At 39.3% G+C, this 26,865-nt stretch overlaps 1 protein-coding gene across 1 annotated transcript in view; it reads left to right on the top strand.

Annotated features, from left to right (window-relative positions):
- LOC127569093 (protein diaphanous homolog 1) overlaps window positions 1–26,865 on the top strand; it is a 101,331-nt gene that overhangs the window by 25,968 nt on the left and 48,498 nt on the right. The window contains exons 6-9 of the mRNA XM_052013428.1: window positions 1,486–1,615; window positions 4,583–4,708; window positions 15,394–15,557; window positions 19,325–19,457. Coding sequence (XP_051869388.1) covers window positions 1,486–1,615; window positions 4,583–4,708; window positions 15,394–15,557; window positions 19,325–19,457 — 553 coding nt within the window. The remainder of the gene's footprint in view (window positions 1–1,485; window positions 1,616–4,582; window positions 4,709–15,393; window positions 15,558–19,324; window positions 19,458–26,865) is intronic.

Here is a 26,865-nt window from a genome sequence, read left to right as displayed (position 1 = left end):
ACCAAGCCGTGATACATCCAGATAGGATGCTTTCTATGGTGTATCGATAAAAGTTGATTATTGGAAGATTTACATCTCGATAGTATTTTGGGAAAAAAAGTACTGGGCATTTTTGATAAGTTAGAGCAGATTTTGCCTATGGGATATGTTTTCAAAACATATGTTTCATTTTTAATAAGTTCAGTACCATTATTCAGTTAATAACAGCAATGTGTTAATTTGATCTCCAAAAACAGGAATTTACTGATCAGTTTTGTTTGGGTTTGAGGTACCTGTTTCATTAGTTGGGATAATAATGCTATGGGCTTCAGTACATTTGAGCCGGAGAGGCAGTAAAATATAAAATTGCTATTTGTTTATCTAATGTCAACACAGTAAAAGTATCAAAATTACACAGAACATCGAGTTCTTCTTGGAAAATATTGACTTTGTGTGAGTGTAAGATGGGTGACAACAAATCAGCATCCATTTCAAAACTGCCCCAAATTTCTTTCTCCCTTGACTTAAATGGGTAATAAAAGTGCACAATAACATAATGGTTATCAGAGGTATGATATGTAAAACTATACGTACTTCACTATTACTGTGATGTAGACTTGTATTTATGATTTACTCATGTTCTAAAAGTATAATAAATTGTAACAATTGTGCTTTGATTTGGGGGAAAAATGATTTGCCTGCTGTGAGATGTTTATTTTGCATTTAGTACAAGCTTCTACTTACACTTTTATTGCAAAGACATACGGGTTAGGAAGTTGTGGGCATGCTATGTTGGCACCGGAAGCGTGGCGACACTTATGGGGCTGCCCCCAGAACACTCTACACAAAAGATGCATTTCACTGTGTTTCGATGTACATGTGATTAATAAAGGTATCTTACCTTACATCATTTGGTTAATATTCCAGGGGCCTAGACTAATTTGGCGAAATCCCAACATTGGTATCAGTAGTGGTGACCACAATTGCTATAAAACCCCATTTAATTTGGTAATATCCTGTAGGAAAGGAAATCAGCCATCCTTGTGCAATCTGATCTGTGTGATTCCAAACCTATAGAATGGTGGTTGATTGTTAGCTGCCTTCTGAAATGACCTAGCAGGCTACTAAGTTCAAGGACAATTAGTGACAGGCTGTGAATGCTGATACTGGCTGTAGGTCCCACATCCTGTAGATGCACTTTGAAGGAAGATATTAACAGGTGACCTGTTAAATGGGATGTTGATTTTACAATTATTTTCTCCAAAAGCCTAATTAACCCCACTCTCATGATGAAGAATGAGCAATTGGGCCAAGCATTTTGATTCCAGTGCCATCAGGACTGCTTCTCTACCAGCATTTTCTGCCAGCACTTACTGTCATTGGGAGGATATAGTTTTATTCCCCAAGACAATAAAATTCAGCCTCTGCAGACACAAATACACTTGCCTCTCCAGACTTTGTTTTAAATATAAATTAATATTGTATTTTTTCTCTTTTTTTGTGCAGTTGAGAGATACAAAATCAACTGATCTGAAGATGACACTGATGCACTTTTTAGCAGAAATCTGTGAAGAACAGTACCCTGAAGTTATTCGCTTCACTGAAGAACTAAACCACGTGGAAAAAGCAAGCCGAGGTAAAGAATGTGCAAGGCTTTTAAACAGGGAATGACCTAGATAATAACCAGAAAGTATTAATCTCACCATCCATTAATGCACACTGTGAAGTGGATAGCCATTGATTAGAGCTGGTGTAGCAGCCATCTCTGCCACTGACCTACTTAGCAGTGAAAGCTCTGCCTCCAATATTCAGTTTGCTTTTATGGGCATTGCGCAGTGCTTTTAGATTTCCCTCAAATGTACTGAAATGCAGGATCATATTAAAAGGAATAAATAGCTTGAGATTGATGCAAACCCACTGATGTCAGCAGCCTATCTGCAGATGTACATTGACAGGGATTTGTGCAAATTTAATTAGTGAATCAGAGCACTGCTTTAAAATGAACTCATTTCGCAGTAAAAATTATCATCGCTAGGGCTCACTGTGGTTCCATCAAGAGCTTTCACTGTTTCAGGATGCTGCGTTTTGCCTTAACCCTTTTTTGACTGAATGGGAAAACTACCCTCGATAAAAAATTAAATAAGATAACGCTGGAAATATAAACAAAAATGATGGGTCTTGCAGTCGTATTCTGACTGGAGACCTCACCACCCTCCCCCCACCCCCCCCCCCCCCCCCCCCCCCACTCCAGAAATGGGCACAATTACCAGACATTTCTGTGAAATATCAAAGAAGTTAATGTTTTCCCTCGAATGAAATGTTAACCTTTTTCTGTTGTCATTTGGCTTGTTTGTTTCAACAATACCAACACATCCCAAAGGTGCTTGTGCGGGTATTATAAACTCATGTAAGTGAGCTACATAAGAAAACGTGCAGTTAAGGCAGGTCGTGAGTGTGGTACGGATAGATTTAGAGAGAAGTTTATAGAACGGACCGCAGGCTTGGAATCCCAGTTCCCAATGGGTATGGCAGCGCAGTGGTTAAGGTTCTGGACTAGCAGCCTGTGTCTGGAACATTGATCCAGTGGTGCAAGTTGGAACCCCACCATGTCAGCAGGAGAATTCAATTTCACGTCATTAAGTAAATCTGGAATTGAACATAAAAGCAATCATAATTCTGCTGAATTATTCCAAAAACCACTCGGTTAACCAATGTCCATCCAGAAAGAATTTAACCTATGTCCAGATATGGCCTGTCTGTGACTTCAGATGGACCAGTGTGATTAAATTGGTACCTCACACCTCAATTCAGGACAAGCAGGGATGGACAGTAAATGCCACAGTTATCAACATATGTCCATAAATAAAAAAAATAAATAAAAACTTAAAGATACTGTTGCCGTTAATGGAATTTACAGATGTGTAAATTCTGGGCCAGAACTGAAGGCATCCATTGACTTCAAAAGGTCATAGGAAAACATTACAGGAACAAAGAATTGTGAAGCCATGGAGGGAAGAATACTTCAGCAAAGTTTTGAAGCAGCCTGAGATGTTGGTGAGATGTTCAGTAAGCAGTCTTGGTAATAGAGTAGATGTGCTTAGAAGATTAGTATGGGCTAAAATAGAATGATATAGTTGAACCAATCCAGTTAAACTTAGATGATGGACAATGATTGAGGATAAGGATAAGAGTTGTGACTTTTCTTTTTCCATTACTATATGTTGGATTTTTTTTCCCATTACTATTTGTTGAGCATGGGAAAATCAGGCAAACTGGTGGGTGACATTACCCAACACCATTTGTACATGCAACCAGCTTGCAGGTACAACTGGTGCTGAGTAATGACACCAAAGGGCAGTTTGTTGGTAAAGGGCCAAGGCCGGATCCTGAGGAGACTCCAAATCTAACCAAGTGCGAACAGGACTTGATTAATTCTTCACCCACTTTATTCACTCTTTTCAACACTAGAGAAACTGTTAAAAAGCCACATCTGATTGCCTTTCAGTAACCTTTTCCAGGCAGTAAATGTATGTGAAGACAGTCAAGGAAGTATTTGTTTTTGGAAATTAAGCTCTTGTCATTTGGTTTCACAGAAACTTAGTCAGTCAACAGTACCATTCTCCATTCAAGTCTAAGTAATCACCAGCTAACAAGCTATGGATTGATTGAGAATATAGGAGCAGGAGTTGGCCATTTTGCTCCTCATAACTGTTCATCACTCAGCGAATCTGGCTGGTCCATGACCTAACTACATCTACTTCCTCCCATTGAACAAAAATCTATCAATCTTTGATTTAAAGTTAACAGTTGACAAGGCATCAGTGACATGGTCATAGTCATAGAGTAATACAGCACAGAAACAGGCCCTTCGGACCAACTCATCCATGCTGGCCAAGATGCCCATGTAACTAGTCCTGTTTGGCCCATATCTCACTGAACTTTTCCTACCCATGTACTTGTCCAACTGTCTTGTTATTGTATCTACCTCAACCACTTCCTCCAGCAGCTCAATCCATATACTCACCACCCTCTGCTCGAAGTCCCTGTTACATCTTTCCCGTCACCTGAAACCAATGCCTTCTAGTTTTTGATTCACCTGGGAAAATGACTGTGTGCATTCACCTTATCTATGCCCCTCATGATTTTATACATCTCTATAAGGTCACCCCTCAGTCTCCTATGATATGAGGAATAACGTCCCATCTTGCCCAACCTTCCTATATACTCAGGCCCTTGAGTCCTGGCAACATTCTCATAAATCTTTGTACATCTGTGGAAGGGAGTTCCAGATTTCCACTGCCTTCTCCATGTAGAATTCCAAAAAAGGCAGAATTATATCCCCAAGATCTATACTCCCCAAGGAGCAACCATTGTTTCTCTCCCCTCTCAGATCTCTTGTACATTATTCAAGCCTTTCCTCATGCAACCTGTATACTTGGGTTATTTCTTAGTAGAATCACTGGATGACAATGAGTAACCTTGGTTGATTTCCTTCCTGAGGATAGTTGTAGCTCGGATCTATTCCTGTAATTGCACTCAGTGCATATTTGAGACGCTGTAAAGTAAGTAGTTCTCAGACACTTAATATCTTTGCCGTCTACAGTTTCAGCAGAAATGTTGCAGAAGAATCTGGAACAAATGGGGAAACACATTACTAGACTGCAAAAGGACCTTGATAGTTTCCCACAATCCAACAACGAGCAAGACAAGTTTGTTGAGAAAATGACAATATCCTTTAACTTAAAGCTGGTTCCTATATTGATTCTAGGATTTGCCTTCCTCACTGCCTGTGCTTCATATTTTTAATCAGAAAATGGAAAAATTTATATAGGAGCTTTTGTATTCATTTCAGGATATCCAAAGTGCTTGACAGCCAATGAATTACTTTTTGAAGTATATTTACTGTAATATTGCAGGAAATGAGGCAGCCAGTCAATGCTCAACAACCTCCTACAATTTTGATAATGGCCAGTTAATCTCTTTCTTGTAATGTAGGTGAAGGGATAAACCTTGGCCTTGTTTTTCTCTGTTCTGATGTTTGCCATTGTTTCAGCCCATCTGAGTGAGTAGACAGATCTTTGGTCTTGAGTATCATTTGAAAGGCAGAGCATCCAATAGTGTAACCTTCCCTCAGTAACGTAATGGAGGGACAGCCCAGGTTTTAATGTTCATGTCAAGAGGAAGTTGAATCTACGATCTTATGCCGGAGAAGAGTGGTCTCCACTAAACCATAGTGAATTTGTTCAGACATTTAAAAGAAAAGGAATGAAATATAGAAATTGGGATGGAGCCTTAAAGTTGGTTTCTCCATTCAATGTGACCTTTGTGGCTAATGCCAACTTTATGATACTGTGAGCATTGGGTAACAGATAAATTTTTATTGTTTTAGTACTACAGTTTTATCAAATAATGAGTTTAAGTAGTAATGGCGCAGAGTGATTATCCTTGATCAGAACTGGAAAAGGTGGCGGTGTTTAGTCTTTAAGCAAGCATAAAAAGGGAAATTGAGTTCAGAAGGAAAGAACAAGAGGAAAGTTCTGCATTGCGGTGACACCACTGATCTGACAGATTATATTTCGGGAACTATTATCTCTAGTTAAATTAACTTGTAAGTTGGAGCCAAACCATGTAAGAGTGAAATAGGAAGCCAATCTTCACACAATCTGAAAGTGTCTTCGCCAACCACTCCCACTGTACCCGCAAACTGAAATTAAAATTTTAATCATTGAGTGTGAAGAATATGTAACAAATGCAATTAGTGGTATATAGATCATTCAGATCTAATTAAAGTGCAAATATGTTTGGGAAAGTGTGTAATAGAAACAAAAATTGCTGGAAGAACACAGCAGGTCAGGCAGCATCTGTGGAAAGAGAGAGGTAACACGTCAGGTCATGACCCTTCATCACATTGAGAAGAAGGGAAAACCAAGTAGTTTTAATTTAGAGAGGGTGGGGAAGGGACAGACAGGACAAAGGAAGGCCAGAGTTGACATTGGGGATAAACTATTGATGAAGTCATCCAGTTGATAGAATATTGAGAGGAAACATGAAGGAGTATAAAAGCTGCAAAATACAGGGTGGTAGGAGATGCCTCAGGTGATAATGGAGAGAGGGAAAACTGAGTCAATGTTACAGATGGATGACCTACAACAAAATTGGTCAGTTTTGATCCATACAGAGAAACAAGTCACCTAAAGTAGAATTCAATTGTGCCCGGTAGGTTGTTGCATGCTGGATAGAAGATGCTGGGCCTCGTTCTAACAGTACAGGAGATCACTCAAAGGCATGTCAGACTGGTAGTGAGATAGAAAATCAAAGCGGCAGCCAATAGGAAGATCAAGGTCGGCACTGCAACCAACATTTACAGTTGTGAGGATGTCTGCTTTTAATTGCAGTACTCTATTTATAGATATTGATAAATAGTACAGTCAAATAGTTTTTACCAGTACATTTTTTTTCAAGTTATCAAAGGACACTTTAATCCTTGTGTCTCTAATCTTTAAATGCTTTATTGGTCTAGGGTCATCATACCATGAATAGTACACATCTGAGAGAGAGTGAGCTGTAAATGAAAAAAGAGAGGTTTTTAAAAAAGCCTACAATTACAGAAAATGTCAAAAAGGAATGGAACGCGTTCCAATTATCCGATAAGAGAAAAGATGAAGCAGCAATCTGAGCACTAAGTTACAAGAGGAAGTAACTTAGAGTAAGAAACTCTCAAAAAAGAGAAATAAGAAAATTTGGATGAGTATTCATGAATAAGATTTGTTAGTTCAAAAATTAACTTTCGCATTCTGCAGTGTGGATGAAACAAGTGTGAATAAAGCTTTACACATTTACCCCTGACTAAAGATGGAGGAGCCAAGAATAAAGCCAGTGAGAATTGCATTGACAAAGAGCGAAAAGTATATTGGAAGACAAGCAAGAAAAAGATGTAAAATATTTATACCCATAAAAATAATGTCTTGTGTACATTGTCAATATTGTACTTCAGTTCCTCTAGAAATGAACATACCTGGATCTTGGACCCGTTGCAGGAGCTGCTCCTTCAACTGTGCATTCCATATAAGACTTATTTGCATGCATCTTGGTGACTCCTTTATCCATATAGATAGTATTTCAATTTGATATTAATGTTATCCATGGTTCTACAATGTTTTGTTTCTTCCTTTCCATGTAAAATTTTACACTGCTTGTACCCAGAGTGAAGCTGGTGAAGTCACCCAATGTGATAGTGTAAGTACAAGTTGTTCGGGGGTGGGGGAAGAAATTATGAAACTTCCAGTCACTAGAAATAAGTTTTGATGCCTTTATAGGATCTTGTTTTGTGGTATTTCTCCCACTTTGGCTTTGATACTGCGCATTAAGATGTCCCCAGCTCTGCATAGTTGTCAGCCAAATTAACAGCATAAATTAACTGAATACACTTCTGACCATTTTAATGAACTAAAGAAAATTCACATTTTTTTTAATCCTTGTTTGGTACCAGAAAAAAAACAGTAATTCACTCATTATTGTAAGTTTTCTGAGGTCACTCCCATCGGTTTTTGAAACAATGTCCTCAGTTTGGTAATCAGCGTAGCTACTGGAAAAATACAAAGATTCTTCACTCAGTACACTTTATTTAGTTGTTTCCAGAGCAAGAAGCAATGCCCTGAAGTTTAGTGCAAGGCCCTATTAGAGAAAGATGTAACATGCATGATGTGCTTCTTCAACACCCCTGTTGTTCAGTTTGGAATCCAGAAATTTGATGTGTCAATTGTCTGACCAAGTGCCTCCAGAAACTGAGATTAAGGTCATGCAAACACTGAGGTAATTTAAGAAAGATGAAAATGCTTTTAGTCATGACAAGAAGTATGTGAAATTGCAAATTTGGTTAAACATGAATTTAAACCATGTACTGAGAAATAGATTTAATTTCCCTTTTTTTTCTCTTGCAACTAAAGCAGTTTTAAAATCTGCCTTCTCATTTAAAGCATTGTGAGATATATTGAGGACAAAATCTGTAAATTTTAGTACTCTTTACAACAGCATTTGATAGAGATATGAAAACAGTGTGCTCGGCAAATCAGACAGCATCTACGAAGAGAGAAATTACTTAATCTGCTTTCATGTGAGACCAGATCTTGGGGGCCATAATTGTAAGGTTGTCACAAATAAACCCAGTAGAGTATTCAAAAGAAATATAGGACACATAACCATTTTGAACCAAAGCATGTATACATTTAAGGGAAATCTAAGTGAACACATGGGCAGAAAGTAACGAAGATATTCTGATACAGTTAAATGATGTAAATCAGGAAGACACCGAGAAGGACCTGTTGAATGGAATGGCATGTTGCTTTACTGTGCAATACTCTAGAATACCTTTTAACAGTCTAAATCAATTGCCTGTCATCAAATCAGAAATACTACCCTCATTTTTAGAGCTGGGGTTTGAGTTCTGGTAAGGGTTGCTGTCCAAATGTTGTCTATGCATCTTTTAATGATTTACTCTTCAACTAATGTGTTTTAAATTGTAGAAAAGGAATCCTTTATCCAGCAACAACGTGAAAAACAGACAAATGACTAGTCGTAACACTGGAAGATTGCCTGGGAGTACTAGCAGGCAAAGGCATCCTGTGTTGTGTAGCTCCCTATCCAGTATCACAGATGGTATGGGCTCATATGTAGGTTAGGAATTCCATCATTTCTAAATCTCATACAACTTGATTAATATACAAGGGAATGTAGTAAATCCATCTTAAGCACTTAAGCAATGACAGAAATAGATAAGGTATTATGCTCTCTGAAGAAGAGATTCAGTGTTGACAAACTGCATTGATTTGATCTCTACTCTGGAAATTCTGCATTCCATTTGTGCTCTTTCATTATTCTGTGTTTTCACATTTAATTTTCAAATTATCTTAAATTAGTCTAGAGTTTGTGTAAAGTAGTAGCATTGAGAACAGATGTAAAATTGGACTAAACTAGTACAGTTTATATTGCCCACATTCATGATTTTATTATTTTTTATTAAGTTGTTTCAGTTACAATTTATCAGTATAAACAGGAGAGTGACATTAAAGTTTCCTACTGTCTCTCTGAATTTTGCATTATTAGTAGTAATGCAAACTGAATCATCACTAAGGTTGCAGGTATTGCCACCACCTCTAATTGTCAGGAGCTGTTCAGTACTTCATTGAATTGTACAGTTGGTGTCTAATGTACTCTAAAATTGGAGTATCTGAAGCCAAGCATCAAAGGAAAATTACATTTGTATTCAAGCTACAATATATTGGTAGTCTCTCTTGTCATCATTAAATATAATTGTTACTGAACTGTAAATTTCTCTTATCCTTTGCTTGCATGAAGTTTTAAACTTGTAGAACCTTTTAATTTTGTAATTGATAGTTTAGTAGAAGAAAAAAAATTAATGAGCTGAAGAATCAGTAAATCCGTGTTAGAATTTGCAATGTCCTCCTGCGTAGTATGTGATTTACATATGGAAGAAAATTGTATAGAATTAATTGAGGTTACAGTGTTAGCACTGCTTGAAGGGTGAGGTGTAACATCGAAAATGTGTACTGAAAGGCTTTAGAACAAAGTACAATTTTTTTTTAGACTGCAGCGTACTTAAAAAAAAATGCTCTGGATGCTTTCAAAGAGCAGCTAATTTGAAAGTTTTTAAGATTGCCTTTTAATTTTTTGGTAATACTTTGATAGAAAGCATAAACGATACAGGAGATCTGAGGAAGTCACTCAAGTTTGAATAAAATGCTGTAGTTTGGTGCTAGTTCGTTCAGAGACTGCTGCAGTGTATAAAAACAAAATTATTGGTGACACCATTTGTTGACTTTTCAGTTGCCTTTTTTAACGTAGGCTGTTTCCATCAGTTTTAAACAAAAATTTAATGTTTCAATAATAAACATTAATTCTAATTAAGATTATGTGCCAGGCATGATCTAGTTGAAAAATTAAACTTTGAGGAGGCATTTGAAAGTGAGGAGAAATGAGGCCAGGAATTTCACAAAGCAGGGCCAGAAATGGTTGATTCTTCCTGACCAGAGTGGGACACAACAAAGGAACGTAGGAAGTGGGCAAACTCAAGTTTGGGCCGGGGAATTTTGCAGAGATCAAAAGAAGCTGTCGAAGCTTACAGAGGGATATTGATAGGATGCAGAGCTGGGCTGACAAGTGGCAGATGGAGTTCAATCTGGAGAAGTGTGAGGTGGTACACTTTGGAAGGACAAACTCCAAGGCGGAATACAAGGTAAATGGCAAGATTCTGGGCAGTGTAGAGGAGCAGAGGGATCTGGGGGTTCATATTCACAGATCACTGAAAGTTGCCACGCAGGTGGATAGGGTAGTTAAGAAAGTTTATGGGATGTTAACTTTCATAAATCGTGGGATTGAGTTTAAGAGCCACGAAGTAATGATGCAGCTTTACAAAACTCTGGTTAGACCACCCTTAAGTACTGTGTCCAATTCTGGTCGCCTCATTATAGGAAGGATGTGGAGGCGTTGGAAACGGTGCAGAGATTTACCAGGATGCTGCCTGGATTAGAAAGTATGGATTATGTGCATAGAATGCACTGCTTGGGGTGGTGGAGGCAGATACATTGGACAGGTTCAAGAGTTTGTTGGATAGGCATATGGAGGAATGTGAGATAGAGGGGTATGTGGGAGGAAAGGGTTAGATAGTGTGAGGGTGGTTTGATGGACGGCACAACATGGTGGGCCGAAGGGCCTGTTTTGTGCTGTACGGTTCTATGGTTCTATTATGAGGAGAGACTAAAGGAGCTAGGGCTTTACTCATTGGAGAGAAGGAGGATGAGGGGAGACATGATAGAGGTATACAAAATATTAAGAGGAATAGATAGAGTGGACAGCCAGCGCCTCTTTCCCAGGGCACCAATGCTCAATACAAGAGAGCATGGCTTTAAGGTAATGGGTGGGAAATTCAAGGGAGATATCAGAGGGAGGTTTTTCACCCAGGGAGTGGTTGGTGCATGGAATGCTCTGCCTGGGGTGGTGGTGGAGGCTGATAAGTTGGTCAAGTTCAAGAGATTGTTAGATAAGCATATGGAGGAATTTAAGATAGAGGGATATGTGGGAGGAAGGGGTTAGATGGTCTTAGGAGTGGTTTGAAGGTCGGCACAACATGGGCTGAAGGGCCTGTATTGTGCTGTATTGTTCTATGGTTCTATTTTAAGCCATGACATTGGTGAGGGCAAGGATTTTTAAATCATCAAGTCATAGAATGTTCATTAAATGTTTGAGAAGTGGTAGCCCGTGGAAGTTAATAACAAGTGGAGATAGCACATGAGACACACTTAATGGAGCATTGTTTACAGGATGTGAATGTCACTTGCAATGCTGGTATTTATCCAACCCTAATTGCCCCTGAACTGAGATTCCCACCATTATAGATTTCAGACTTCAGCCAATTCTGTTCGGTCCATGTGATGTCAGGATACTGCTGAGAACACTGCAAACAATGAAGGCTACAAGAGCAGACAACATCCTAGCCAAGTTATTACAGTAACTTTCCAACACTGGCATTTACCTGACAATGTGGACAATTGCCCAGGTATTCCCCTTTCACATAAATGTAGGACATAAGATATGGTTTATTCCCACTTAATCAGTCAGCTATCAAACATCAGCAAGTGATGAAAGATATCATTGACAGTGCTATCACATGGCATTTGCTCACTGCTGCCCAGCTGGAGTTTTGCCAGATCAGTTCAGCTCCAGACCTGGTCACTACATGGTCCAAGCATCTGAAGAATTGTAGAGATGAGAGTGATTGCCCTTGGCATCAAGCATGACATTAAGGAACCCTGGTAAAACTGAAGTCAGTGGACATCCTATCAAGAGCATTCCAGTAGTTAATTCTTATCTCAGACAAAAGAAGGTGGTTGTGATTGTTGGAAATCAATTGTCCCAGTCCATTTCATTTCAGGAGTTCCTCATGCTGGTGTCCTCATCCAACAAAGTTCAGCTGCTTCATCATTGACCTTCCTTTCATCCTAAGATCAGAAGTGAGGATGTTTGCTAATCATTGCACAATGTTTAATTCACACCTCCTCAACACGAAATTCATGTGGCAAGACCTAAAGGAAGGTCCAGCATGAATGAATGTGGCAAGTAACGTTGGCTCCACAGAAGTGTCAGGCTATGAGCACCTGGAGATTCTACCATCTACCCTTGACATTCCATAGAGCATTGGGATCATTTGGTTTATTATTGTCACATGTACTGAGAGAAATGTCATACTAATTGCAATGTGGGTCTAAAAAGCATAAGAGTCAATAATTGTGCATGTTGTCAGGAAAGCAGGAAAAAGTAATTGAATTGAAGAATGGATTTGCTTATGGAGTTTCTGGTAAGAACTAAACCATGTGGCATTGCACATGACATTGATTTATTTGAAGGCATTTATGCTCTTCCAAGACTTTCAAGTTTTTTTCTCAAATAAACATTGATTGTGACCAACATGAAATAGAGCATGAATCGGAGAGGTAACGGTAATGTTGCCTGTGTATTTCAAGCCTATTTATGACTTAATGAAGTTAAGATGATTAGCTGAGAAGATTGCTGTGAAGCTCATCTCCAATCTCTAGCACAAAACATGCTGTATTGTATCAGCAGTGCCCTCTGGTCTGAAAATCACCGTTACTGGATTTTGAAGGCAGTGTAGAACTTTCTGCCACTCCTCTGTAAAGCATTTTGTGATACTGATAGAGGAATGAATTGCTGGGCATGTATGTAAGCTAGGAATAGGATCAGGCTGAAAAGGAAGCTTTGGGTCACACTGAAAGTACCTGTACATGTGTGGGAACGACAGGAGAACAGATTTCTAACATGTTTGCAAGAATGTAGAACAAGTGGACAGGGAGTGTGTTCATAAACCTCAGGCAGAAGTAAGCTATGCAATGGGGAGGATTAAAAGTTGAAGGTGTTATCTAAAGAGTAAATAGGGAGTTCAAAATGTCACCTGGAATTGAGAGCCATGTAAAGCATTGTTTCCTTACATGCTGCAAAGCTAAAGAGAAAGAATGCAAATGCTGCAGTATTAGAATTTCTGTACCAGAACCAGTCAACTTGCTGACTTTGCCACTGTTAGAAATATTATGTTTGCTTTTAAGGAAGAACACAGTCAGGCAACTTGAATGTTTGGAGGAAATTCTGGAAGGATGCACAAGTCAGATATCAAATGAAACACAAGGTCATCAAAAGGATTGTCCATTGGAACTGACACACCAGGAGAAAATAGGGGAGGAAACAATGTATTTTGCTATATATCACCCCATTGCAAAGAATGATTAACTTCTATTGGTACAGATAGTTTTAGAAATTATCTTAGTCTGTGTTCTATAGCTTAAAACAGATCCATTATATAACTTACAAGAAGCAGCTTCTTGCCATGACTGTGTTGTAGGTCTGTTTTTCTGCTAATAAGATAGGTAAGTAGATTAACTTGTAATAAAAGAAGTGCAATGAAGTGTCACTTGATTGATTCCTGGGGAGGCCTGTTTGTCCACTCAGGAGACTGGACTTTAGAATCTAGAAGGGTGATCACATTGAAACAGAAAATTTTTACAGGATGAATGCAGGGGTGATGTTTCTACTGCTGGGATGTCGAGAAGCCGGGGTCAGGCATTCGAGACTGACATGAGAAGAAATTGCTTCACTGAAAATATAACTAACCTGTTTAAGTTTTCTACTCGAGAGTTGTGAAGGCGCAATTGCTGAGTGCATTCAAGGCAGCAGTCGATTTTCAGATACTAAGTGAAGGATAGGGGGTCATCACAGAAAAGTGTGCTGAGGTAAAACATCATCCACGATCTTATTGAATGTCGGAGCAGACAAACGTGGCCAAAGGCTTGCTGCTCCAGTTTTTTATGTCCCCATAATTAGTTGTATGATGTGGGACTTTACACAGTGTTCCTATTGAGACCCCTCTCTTCAATTTTGAGTCCATCGTGCGACAGTCGTGTTGTATTATAGTATTTTGTTTTAAACTGGTACTTTAATGTAGGATTAAGTAGAAATAATAATTAAGGAATGGGCTATTTGACACAGCCTGTCCAAATCATTGTGCATAGTGAATAAGAATCCAGCACAGAACCCTACGGAATGCAGCCACACATTTCCAAGCTTAAGAAATTAGTCTTAACTCTTACTCATCTCTTTCCCAGGTCTGACAAAAAGCTTTAAATCTGAAACACTTACATTTCTCTTTTCATAGATGTTGCCCAACCTGCTAGGTGTTACCAGCATTTTCTGTTTTTATTACTGAATCCCACTCCGTGTTTCTAAGCAACAAACAATGTGCGCGAGGAACTCAGTGGGTCATGCAGCATCTGTGGGAGGAAAGAAATTGTCGACGTTTTGGGTCAAAACCCTTGTTTTCTAATCTGTTTTAACCAAATTTTCCACCCTAGTGTTCCCATATTCACTCACTCTCTCCAGCAAAAAACTGTTGGAAAGACTTTTGGAAAGTCTGTGCACCTGGAGCCTTTACAATGTTTCTCCATCTGCACTGGCCGTTGTCTTTTCAATTGAGTTTGTCAAGGGCAATTTTTCCTGACATCAATCCTGGCTGCTTCTAATTATATTTTCTTCCACTGGAGAGTAGATGTTTCTTTTAGAATTTTCCGTATCTCAGATGTTAAATGAACTGGCTTATAATTGTCCACGCTTAGGCCTGTAATGTAATCTATATCAGTAACTTCCAGAATATTCTTTTTTGATTTAATATTGACATACCCCAGAGAAGCCCATATTATCCTTATGGTATAATTTTCTCTACGAAGAAGTTGTAAAAACATATTTTAATTAGTATGCAACAATGGAATTGATATGTTGGTTGATCAAAATATACTGAAAAACTTATGAAATAACGTCTATATTTTCCAATTACACAGACCTCAACATAACCCTTTCAGTATACTTATTCATCTCGATTGTATATCAGTTCTTATTAGGTAGGGATTCAGCTTCCAGGATTGTTTTTCCCAAATGTGTATGATAGGCACTTTCTCAAAGCTAGCTATTTAATTTCTTGAAAAATAGCTCTCTGTGCAGTAAATGGAGATGGAGCTGTCTGTACACTTCAAAAGTAAGCTTGCATTCAAACATCAGAGGATGCATGTCAATCCAATGCAATGAGAGAGGTTAGTTGGAGGATTGGGACAAAGTCAAAGTCTGACAAGCTTATTTCATTTTCCAGGTTCGCAGTTTTTTAATCAGCACGCTCACTGAACCATTTATTCATCTGTACCATTTACCTTTAGTAATGACAAGTGCATAAAATTATCAAAGTTAAATTTCCTGCTCATCTGAAGTTTGAGGAATTATGCTTTACACGAATAAATCATGTTCTATGTTTTATATCAAGGTGTTTTTTCCTTAAGTGTCTATACAGTTTTGTAACAGGTGCAAAAGAACAGTTTGAAAAATTAACAGATATGCATAAAACCATGGAGGAGGACTTTGAAGATCTTGGGCGTTACTTTGTCTTTGATTCCAAGAAAGTATCCGTTGAAGAGTTCTTCGGTGATCTGAGCAACTTTAAGAGTATGTTTTTGGTAAGTGCTTAATTGCATGCAGATTTAGCAATGTGATGAAAACACAGCAATCCAAGGTGTCACCTTGCAAATGTCCCTGTCTTGTAGACGCTGCCTTCAAGATGGATATTTTCCATTGTTATAATTCTGCAATGAGATGATGGAAATTTTTATTGGCTTTGAACCCAATGTCTCAGTGCAAGTTAAGCCTGTTACAAAGAATAGTTTTGTCCGTAGACCTTGCTGTATCATTCTGTGAGGGGAAGCAGGATATGTATTCTGTCACAAACATAACTGACATTTTGTCTATGCTGTCATTGTGCAACATGAGGACCATTCAGTCCATTGTTGCTTTGCAGGTTTTTCGTATTGTTATCTGGTTAATCATATCCGCATGCTCTGTCAATAGCACTCCAATATTTTCACTTAAAGTATAAATACAGTTCTCTTCTGAATATTGCCACTGAATCTGCTTCCACCATTCAATTTTGTTCATCCCTGATCATTTCTCACCATTTGATGTCTTATCAGATCACAAATACTCATCCTCTGGTTCCAGATCCTGTTGTCACAGGAAACACAGTTTCTTTTTCTTTGCCTCTTGATTGTCAATTCTTTTCTTGCTGTTTTTTGCTCGAATGGGAAGAGCCCTGCTTTTTCCAATGTCTCTTCACAACTGTACTCCCTTGTTCTCTGACTATTCTATTAGTCTTGTCTGTATGCTTTCCAAAGTGTTGACTTCCTTTCTGAAGTCTGGACCATTATTGAACATAATATTCCAGCACATCTTAGTTTGGTATGTGTCAATAAAACCAAGGGTTCTGTGTGTTCTCCTGGCTCAGAACTCTGGGGAATTCAGCAAAGGGATGACTTCTGTTGCACGAGATCCATGACCAAGAAAGGGTAGGTTTCTGGTCAAAAAGGGAAAGGAGAGATAAACAACACTGGCCTGTATTAACCTGAATGCCCTGTAGCAGATCATGGTTTACAGAGGCATACTTGCCTACCAAAACCTTTTATGTGAGGCACTGGGTGATTAATTGGTGATCAGTAAACTCAAAGACATAGCATCAGAGAGGGTTGCATAGAATGTGTTCTCCTGTTGGAGCCATTGGTCCTTTGCCTTGCTGCTGATGCAGGTGAGATAGCTTCTTAACTCAGGAGGTTGGCCATGAAAACGCATGCCTCATCCATCCATAATTTCGTGGAACAGGGTAAGCCAATTGAAACTCCACGTCTCTGGTGGATGGAACTGCTATTTGTTGGAGCCTGCTTTATTCCAAACTTCCTTGAGGAAGCAAGTAACAATCTGCTCACATATTCCAGGCTGAATTGTCTTGTCATGGTTCTTTTAATGGTTCAGTTCATGACCCTTGGTGTACACCTACTAAATGTTTTGTTTTAATAACCCAGAAGTGTTTATTTCAAGTGAAAGGTCATTGACTTGAAACCTTAACCTTGTTTCTCTTTCTACATGTGTCACCTGCCTGACTGACTATTTGCAGCCATTTTTTTTTATAATCAAGATGTCCAACATCTGCAGTATTTTACCTATATATGCATAACAGCTTGCTTGGGTGTGGGGAGAACAGGACACGTTGGATGTCTGGGATGGTGATAGACGGTAAAACAATGCCATAATGGTAAGGCAGTCCTGGATAGTAAAGCAGCAAGAAGCTTGCCATAATCCATTATACCCTGCATATATTTGGAACTTCCTAAAGCTTCAGTAACTTGTGCTGTGTGAAATTAAGTAAATGATCTCGACCTCTGAGTTCAGACAATAAGCAGTAAATTTAAATGATACCTGTGTGCATTGGGTTAGAAATTCAATGCATTGTAGGCTCTTGTTAACCCAGAAAGTACGTAAGCCCTGCAACAAATCCTTTGGCAACATCCACTTGCCAGCTGCAGCATGACTAAATGGCTGAGTAGCATAGTTAATGTAAAGGCCTCTGCAGCTACTGTGTGAGAGCAAGTCAGAATATCAGTGATTAATCTCTTGCCTATCCCTAGCCTCACTGGTGAAACTTTAAACTTAAAGTCCGTCATATATATTAAAGGTGTGAGTGAGTCTGGAGAGAATTACTCCCTAAATGACAGTGAATAATTGCAGTGATAAAAGTATCAGGCCGTGTTAAAAGAAAAGCTTAAAATATGCAGGCTTAATGGAAATCTGTCATTTCATTTTTTCTTCTTCAGGAACATTGGTTCTACAGACTGAAGTGTAAGTATAACTACTACTCATAGCAATCCCTACCATAAAAGAGAATAAAAGGTGCAAGGATTAAAAGGGATAAGTAGCATCAGAACAACAAATAAATTTTGTTTTCAGAAGAACTAGACGAAGAGAGAATGTCTAAGGTAAAAGTTCCAAGCACAGATAATATATGAGATTACAATGTTGCAGCAGTAACAGTGACCTCACTTAAAATAAGGGGCAAGAATCGGTTTGAAATGTTCCTGCAAACAGGATGTTCAGGAAAGATAAGGAAGGACGGGGAGAGGCAGTATTTATTACAAAGAATATTGCAGTGCTGGAGAGAGCGGATGTCCTGGAAAAGTTAAGGATTGAACATATGTTTAGAATTAACAAATAAGAGGTGGAATTGTACTATTGGTTTTTTTCCATGGCTCCCTACAAAAGGGAAGGATATGGGTAGGCAAATTTGCAAAGTCCTTGCAGAGGTATGAAAAAGCCATACCATAGTGAGAATGGAAGGCTTCACCTATCCAATTATAGACTAGAATAGCAATTATGAAGGAATAAAAAGGAGGAAGTGTATGGACTTTGCTCAGAAGAATTTGATCAATAAAGATCTTTACCGGACTTGGTTCTTTCAAGTGGGATAAACATCAGTGACAGAATATCAAGCAAACAGATTATGAGGCGTACTTTGCTTCAGTATTCATCAAGAAAGGAGAGTCGTAGAAAAGAAAAATTTAGTTGAGATTCTGGATGGGATGTAACTAACGAAGAAAAAGAACTAGAAAGGCTAGCTGCACCTGAAGTGAGTAAGTCACCTGGTCCAGATGGGGTGCATCCTAGACTTCTGTGGGAAGTAAAGGAAGCCCTGGCATCCCTATTTTCAAGGGTGGTGCTTGAGGAAATATTGACCCCCTTGTTCACCAAAGGATGTAGGGATAAAAACAGTAACCACAGACCAGTGAGATCTCAAACATTTAAGATAGAAATCATTTTTAAATCCCAACTATATCCCATATCCAGGCAGAGATCAGCTAATTCCACATAGACAGGGACCAGTGATGTATTTTGTACTCGACAATGTATGTATCTACTGAGGCAGTCGGGGGAGCTGTTGAGATTGGAAATTTCCCAAGGAGAAGTGTATACAAGCCTCCAACTTCCATAGGCTCCCATGAAAGATTAATTAGCTGTATTCAACAATGCTTGAACCTGAGATTATGTGGTTCATGAGTCACGATATCGCAGTGGCTCCATAGTTTTGTTCTTGGGATCAAACCGGATATTTGATGTCATGCCCCATTCTTGAGATTTCAGCACAGAAGTTATGCTGAGTGTTGTGCAGTAATGAGAGAGTACAGTCATATTGGTAGTGATGTCTTTTGGCTGATATGTTAATCCAATGTCCTATCTGGCATATGAAATGAGAGTAAAACTATCTGTGAAGCGGTTTTGAAGATGACCACTTGAACATTTCTGACAGCACTGGCCAACTTTTATGTCACATGTGCCATGGCTGTGTATGGCACCATTCAAATACCAGCATTTCCCTCTTCTAAGGGCCTTTGTGTTTTCTTTTCAGCAATCGGTCATGGAGAACAAGAAACGGAAAGAAGCCGAAGAGAAAATCAAAAGAGCCAAACTTGCCAAAGAAAAAGCAGAGAAGGAGAGGCAGGAGAAACTGAAGAAGAATGCTATCATTGACATAAACGCAGGTAGGCTTTCCATCTATTTTTGTTCCATAGCTTTTTGTTGCAATCCTGGATTTGGTTTTGTTGCCTCATTCATTAACATTGAGAACAATTTTCATCTATACAAAGCATCCTTAATTTAATAAAACAATGCAAGTTATTTTGGATCTGGGCAGTTAAAAGTTGATGTAGGATGAAGGATAATGTGAGAAGAGAGAAAGTGAATCGTGGAGGATTTAAAATCAAATAGAATATCAAAATTGAGATATTGTCCGACTGTGAAGCAGTGTTGGCCAGCAGGGACCGGATGATGAGGACATGTGGCTTGGTACAAGTTAGAAGGTGGACAGCAGAGTTTTGGTTGACTTTGTTTGTGGAGGGTGGGACGATGAGGGGGAAAAGGCTTGGAAATAAGTTCTTGCAACAGATGAGCTGGTAAGTCAGAGGCAGATGTGTTACAGAAATGAGTGGGCTATGTTGCTGGATGAGGCAGTGTCTGGCTCCAAGCTCATCTCGTGTTCAGATGGAGACCCATGGCAAGTTCAGCCACGATCAGAGGCCAGACTTGCTGGCTAGGCAACAAGGATTGAACACAATGACTTCAATTGGGAAAAAGAAGTTCATTCATGATTAAAGTTGGACATCCAGTGTAACAGGTAAGAATCCTGAAGAAAGGCCATCAACTGGAAAGGTTAGTTCTGTTTCGCTCTCTGCAGATGCTGCCCGACCTGCTGAGTGTTTCCAGTATTTTCTATTTTTAAGGCAAATTGGAGGTAGTGGAGGTGTTGAGGCATGTGAAGTGGAACAAGTTGTGGGCTGTGTGTGTATGACACATCAGATCATGGCACTGAGGGTTGACATTTAGATGAGCAGCAGAAGGTCTATCGGACTAAAGAGACTATTTGTTAGTGCAGGAACTTTTAAACTATCCAATCAGTGATGAATTTGGATTGCCAAGTCTGTCAGCATCAGAGAATGGAAGAAAAATACAGCAGTCTTTCGAGATCTGAAGAAAAGTCATCATTTTTTTAAAATTTCATGAGCTGTCCCTCAGGATTGAGAATGACTTGCTTCCCTTTGGTTTTGTATGTTTTGATATGGCTAATAAGGTTAATACAAGAATGACAGACTCTTAGATGGGTTGGAGGTGGTTTATAGGGTGAGTGGGTGGGAAGTTTGTGGGGAGGTGCACCCCTTCTGCTTTTGCAGGGCTTTTGTGGGTTCCCAGTGCCTGACCTTGTGGTTCTCGATACTATCCCAAAAGTTCCTTCTCCACTTTAAGTGATCGTGGACTAAAGGTTCCCAAGTCAAGTTTGTTGTCCTGTGTACAAATACGATGAGGTACAGGTACAATGAAAATCTTGCTTGCAGAAACATCACAAGCACATAGTCGCTGGGAATTTTGCACTTCTAAAGGGAAGATTTTAGCACTGAATCTTTTTCAGTATCACCTGGTAATCTACTCCCATGCGAGTGCTTGGAATAGTGTGTTTGTATCAGGAGTCTGGTGTCAGGCGTGTAAACGATGTGGACAGCCCAATGTAGCGACTAAGAGTAATGAGTGCCACAGTGTTGGGGATATTGGTGTGGGGGAGGACAATAATGCTAGTTTACTTATCTTTCCAGTTACTTTGGAGGATTTTGTAGAGACAGTGTTGATTGTCTTTTTCCAGTGTCTTAAGATGCCTACTGTAGTCCAGGACTCAGAAGCTTATAGGATGGCACGGATCACTGCTGCCCTGGAGACCATGAGTTTTGTTCCAGGTCTGAAGTCTTGATCTTCAAATTATTTTGGAATTGGAATTGGTTTCTTATTGTCACTTGTACTGAGGTACAGTGAAAAACTGGTCTTGCATATCATTCATACAGATCAGTTCATTACACAGTGCATTGAGGTAGTACAAGGTAAAACAATACAGAATAAAATGTCACAGCTACAGAGAAAGTGCAGTGTAGGCAGACAATAAGGTGCAAGGTCATAATGATGAAGATCTTTTCCTGAATCAACTGAAGGTTGTACTGATGCATTGAAGACAGTGATGGATTTTATCACTGATTTCTGCCTTTGCTGAACAGTGGCTCCTGTATATGGGAAGTGGTCCAAATATTAACCTATTGGCTCTTAAGGTTCTGTGAGGTCGCTGTATTGTTCCAGTCAGTTCAATTTCTAATGCCATCATTGTACCCAACATGTATAAAAACTTGTTAGAGAAAGTGCAGAAAAATTGTTACATTTTTGATAAAGGCTTAACAGAAATGCATTGCAAACAATCCATTAAAGAGGCTGTGTCACAAAGCAGATAGATATTTTAATCGGGGAAGAAATATATGTGATACTGAGATGTGGAGAATAGGCACCAGATGGCACTGTGCTTACACTGCGGTTTAAACTGTTAAGCATGATATTGATGGACACCATGAGCTAGTTGGGAGTGCCGTCTGTAATTGCGGATCAGGGAAGAAATGGATGATTCTCTCCTCCTTCCCCCTCTTTCCACCCCCCCCCCCCCCCCCCCCCCGTTCCCTCAGGCACACGCACATGCAGACTCTCTCCCTCTCTTTCCCCCCTCTCCCCAAATACTTTAATCTCCATGCACGTAAAAACTGCATCTAAATAAGAATTTGCAATCAGTCTGCCTTCAGCTACCTCTTTTATTCATTTGTTGTATTTACCACATTCTGTTTGAGGTTAAAGCACAGAGTGTCGAGAGCATTTGGTGTCTCACACTGTGTTTAATTTGACTGCATTCTCTCCCCACATCCCTGTGAACCTGACACAGGAAAGCAATAAGATTAAGCATGCTGTGATTATCACCACAGCACAGATTGTACTATGGAGTGCTAAACATCTGACACAGCTTGCAGCTAGAACTGTAGGGGAAGTGAAAATTCCCCGTCAGCATAAGAACACCTTGGAAGAGATGGGCGGAGCAAGATGTCATGGAAAGAGATATAGAGACTGCGGCACATCGTTGTGCTGACGACAGCACAGATGAAATGGGAACATAAAAATAGCCTTTAAAAAGAGGAAGGTGAATACAGAACAAAATTGATTTTTGTTCACAACCATATCTGCAGAAATGTGTTGTGTTCTTTATTAAAGCTCCTGTGTGACATGATAACTTGGTACGAAAATAAGGATTACTTTTTAATTGCCTGTCTGGTCTCAATAAAAGCACCCAAAATTTTGTTTATTTGCCCTCATAGGTTTAATACAGTGAAAACCAGCATTTTTAAAAAAATCTTTTGGAAGTGTTATCTGAATGCGATTTGCCCATGCTGTATGCTGCTTTTGATATAAAAAAAATTTAAAAGAAAAAATGGTTTATATCTTCCTGTGGGTGGCAGTACAAGTGCACATGATTCAGTATTGCTGAATCAGTTTATATATCGTGAGGTGCTTCAGCAGTGCGCATAGGAACAGTACAGTATCTTCTGTTCCTTCCATTTATTTTATACAATATAAGAGCGAAGAAAGTCCCTGCCAAAAAAAAGAACAAAATCTTTCAAATTTGCAAAGATTTGTGTTAAGGACCCCTCAGCCATGTTGGCCCTTTGGGGGAAAAAACAATTTTTTAGAAAAATTGTTTCTGTTCCTTTCTCAAGAGATCGCACAAGCTTTTCAATTGTCAGGGAGTGGCTCAGTCTTTGATATTTTCTGCACAATCTTGTTTGCCAGGAGGTGGCCCACTTCTATTCTCAAATCTCTCTTTTGTAACACCACCCTACCCACTGAGTCCATGATTAACTATGGCATTAAAACCGTCTTCCTGCCACTCCCATCAAAGGTACCCCTTTGTTCAGTAAAGTCTCTATGTATATGATCCACAGGATTTAATTTTTTGTATTGTTTGCAGCTTAATATCACTAATCTGCAAATGCCTCATTCTTCCAGTGGCCATATGATATCGTGAGTTAAGATATAAATTTCATAAGCTGTGGCCACGGGCAGGAAGGTTGATATCTAAAGCTGGAGGAAACAGTTTGCTACTGAAATCCCTTGAAGCTGAAAAGGAGTAGTAAATTAAGAATATTTAAGTGGGAGCTCAAGCAGCATTTAAAGTTCATTATGCTTCGGCAGGGTTGCAAAATGTGAAATGGTTAGAATTCCGCTAAGCTATAGAGTGCTTTCTCCCTCCCTGCCCTAGCAGTGCAGTAGACTATACCATAGTTTTCAGAGGGTTGTGGGAACAGAGGTATAAGGTTGTAATGGGGGAGGGCAGAGGTGGGGGGGAGGTGGTGAGTTTGAGGGATAGTAAATAGTCTTCATGGTCTAGTCTTTTAAAGAGAAAATATTCTGTTGATATCATTGCTGTTGGATAACATAATTCTACCTCTAAAAATGTTCTATAATTTAGAATCTTCTATTCTTTGTCTTGCAATGCCTGCAAGGCTTTTAACTCTTTAAGAACTATATTCCTTTTATGCAGTTCCCCCAGTAAATTGCAGAGAATGGTGAATCATTCCTTGCTCCATTTTTCCTTTTGTCATTTTAATATGTGAAATGGACTGAGGGGCTTTAATAAATGGCTGATTAGAAAACAACGGTATTTGATGGGAGAAGTATGTCCTAGTTTCAAATACCAATATTTCTTGTCCACAAAAGAATATCTTATCTCTTAATTCATGGGAATTGAGTTCTGAAATGTAATTGAAATTTATAGTTTCAGCTGTGAAATCCTTTTGATTTTCAGGGTGTCAATCAATAACCAGGCATCTTGTGTCAAGGTGAATGAAGGTCAGCTGTTCTGAATGCTCACAGTAATGTCACCAGGAAATTTAATTCCTCGCAGCCAAATTCTGTGTTCACTTTTTACTGTATTATAAAAAGGGCTTGAATTTTTCAGTTTCAACCAAAGGGGAACGAAGCAAGTGAAAGTTAAGTGAATAAAAATGCAAAGAAAATCAAGTCCTTTTTATAAATCACTTAAAAGCATGGTAGCAGCCCAAGTGTCCATACAGTTTATGCTTCTCATGAACATATCTCCATCTTTTTCCATTTGATCCTATCAATGTATCCTAATTTTTTTCACTCATCTGGCTTCTCCTTGATCCACCTATTCTATTCTTCCCAAAGTGAGTTTGACAGTCCAACCAGGTCAGTTTCTCCAGAATTTTCTAGGGGATTTTTAGCATCTATTTACGACCCTTTGCTTTAGTGTTCACAATTGTAAACAAGTCTGCATTTAATCTGTTAAACCTTTGGAAGACTTTAAATATTAAAAGACCTTGATCAGGCCTCAGCCTTTTCTAGAAGGGGGGAAAAAATCCTGGCCTTTGAATTTTTTTTCTGGTATCATTTTAGTAAACCTTTTTGTTTGAACTTATTCCAATGTCTCTATTATAAAATGGAAACCAGAACTTTTCACACTGCAAGTGTGATTGAGTCAATGTTCTATAGAAGTTTAACACACAAGCTCTTTCTAATTCTTCCCATCTAGAATTAAATCAGCTTAGTTTTTTTTTAATGCTGCTTATTATCATAGTCACAGAGCAATACGGCAGGGATACAAACCCTTCGGGCCCATCAAGTCCATGCTGACCAGGTGCCCATCCAGCTTGTCCCAATTTCCTGCGTTTGGCCCAAATCCCTCTAAGCCCCGCCCCTGCATGTATCTATCCAAGTGCTTCTTAAATGATACTATTGTACTTGCCTCAACCATTTATCATGGCAGCTCATTCCATACACTCACCACCCTCTGTGTAAAAGTTCCCTTTTAAATCTTTCCCTTCTCACCCTAAATCTAAGCCCCCCAGTTTTGGACTCCCCTACCCTGGGGCAAAGATGGTTACCGTCCACCTTATCTATGCCTCTTATAGTTTTAAACATTTACATAAGGTCGCCCCCTCATTCTCCTACGTTCCAAGGAATAAAAACTAAACCTGGCCAACCTCTCCCAATAACTCAGGCCTTCTAGTCCTGGCAACATCCTCGTAAATCTTTTCTGCACTCTTTCCAGTTTAACCATGTCTTTCCTATAACAGGGTGACCAAAACTGTACGCAGTACTCCAAGTGTGGCCTCACCAACGACTTGTACAATTGCAACATAATGTCCCAACTCCTATACTCAGTGCCCAGAATGATGAAGGCAGCATGCTAAACATCTTTTTCACCACCCTATCTACCTGTGACGCCACTTTCAACAAGCTATGCAGTTGTACTTCTAGATCCCTCTGTTCCATTACACTCCCTAGTGCCCTACCATTCACAATATAAGTTTTACGCTGGTTTGACTTTCCAAAATGCAACACGTCACACTTACCTATATTGAAATCCATTTGCCACTCCTCGGCCCACTTCCCTAATTGATCAAGATCCCCCTGTAATCTACGATAACCTTCTTCACTATCAATAACACATCCTAATTTAGTGTCATCCACAAACTTACCGATCAAGCCTTGTGAATTCACATTGATGTAACTAAAGAATAACAAGGGTCCCAACAATTACCCCTGCAGCACACCACTAGTCAGCAGCCTCCATTCTGAGAAACAATGTTCAACCACCACCCTCTGCTTCCTACCTCCAAGCCAATTTTGAATATACCTAATTAGCTCTCCATGGATTCCATGAGACTTTCCACACCAGCCTACCCTGCAGGACCTTGTTGAAGACCTTGCTAAAGTCCATATAGACAACATCCACTGCCCTACCCTCATCTACCCTTTTGGTTACCCCTTCAAAAAAAATTCTACAAGGTTTGTCAAGCACAACTTTCCACATACAAAGCCAAGCTGACTCCGCCTAATCAGACTCTGATTATCCAAATGCTGGTAGATCCTGCCCCTCAGAATTCCCTCCAGTAACTTCCCCACTACTGATGTCAGGCTGACTGGCCTGTAGTTCCCTGGCTTGTCCTTGCTACCTTTCTTATCCAAGCACTATATGGTATCCCTTGGTCTTCCTATGGAAAAACTATAGTCACAAACAAATCTATATGACAATTTATTTGCCACTTACCCATTCTGCAGCATTTGCTCTACTTGTTTGACATAATGGTACCTAAAACCTGAATCAGTAACTGCATGTGATATTAGACAAGTGAGTTACGGTCACTTGAAGGATAGATCAGCTTCTCAGCTTCAAAACAATATGATATTGTGCAAAACGGAATATGTTGGCCACTTGTGTTGATGTAATGGAAATAAATCCTACAGACTATGACTTATTTAAAATGTCTTAAGATTTCTACAATAACTTTTTGGATGACATATTGGAGTGCAGCTGTTTGTTTTCACCAAGGCAGTTCAGGCTCATCGAATTTTAAGTCCAAAAATTGACTCTTTTATTGAAATAATGGATTGTTTTACCTTGAGGGTGGGAAGCTGCTTTTGCCAATATGAACGGCAGGCACAGTAGTGTAGCGGTTAGCATAACACTTTACAGCTCCAGCGACCCAGGTTCAATTCCCGCCACTGTCTGTAAGGAGT

The sequence above is a fragment of the Pristis pectinata genome, chromosome 4 (genome assembly GCF_009764475.1).
Source record: "Pristis pectinata isolate sPriPec2 chromosome 4, sPriPec2.1.pri, whole genome shotgun sequence".
In the NCBI taxonomy this organism is placed as follows: Eukaryota; Metazoa; Chordata; class Chondrichthyes; order Rhinopristiformes; family Pristidae; genus Pristis; species Pristis pectinata.
This window is presented reverse-complemented; position numbering and strand designations above follow the sequence as displayed.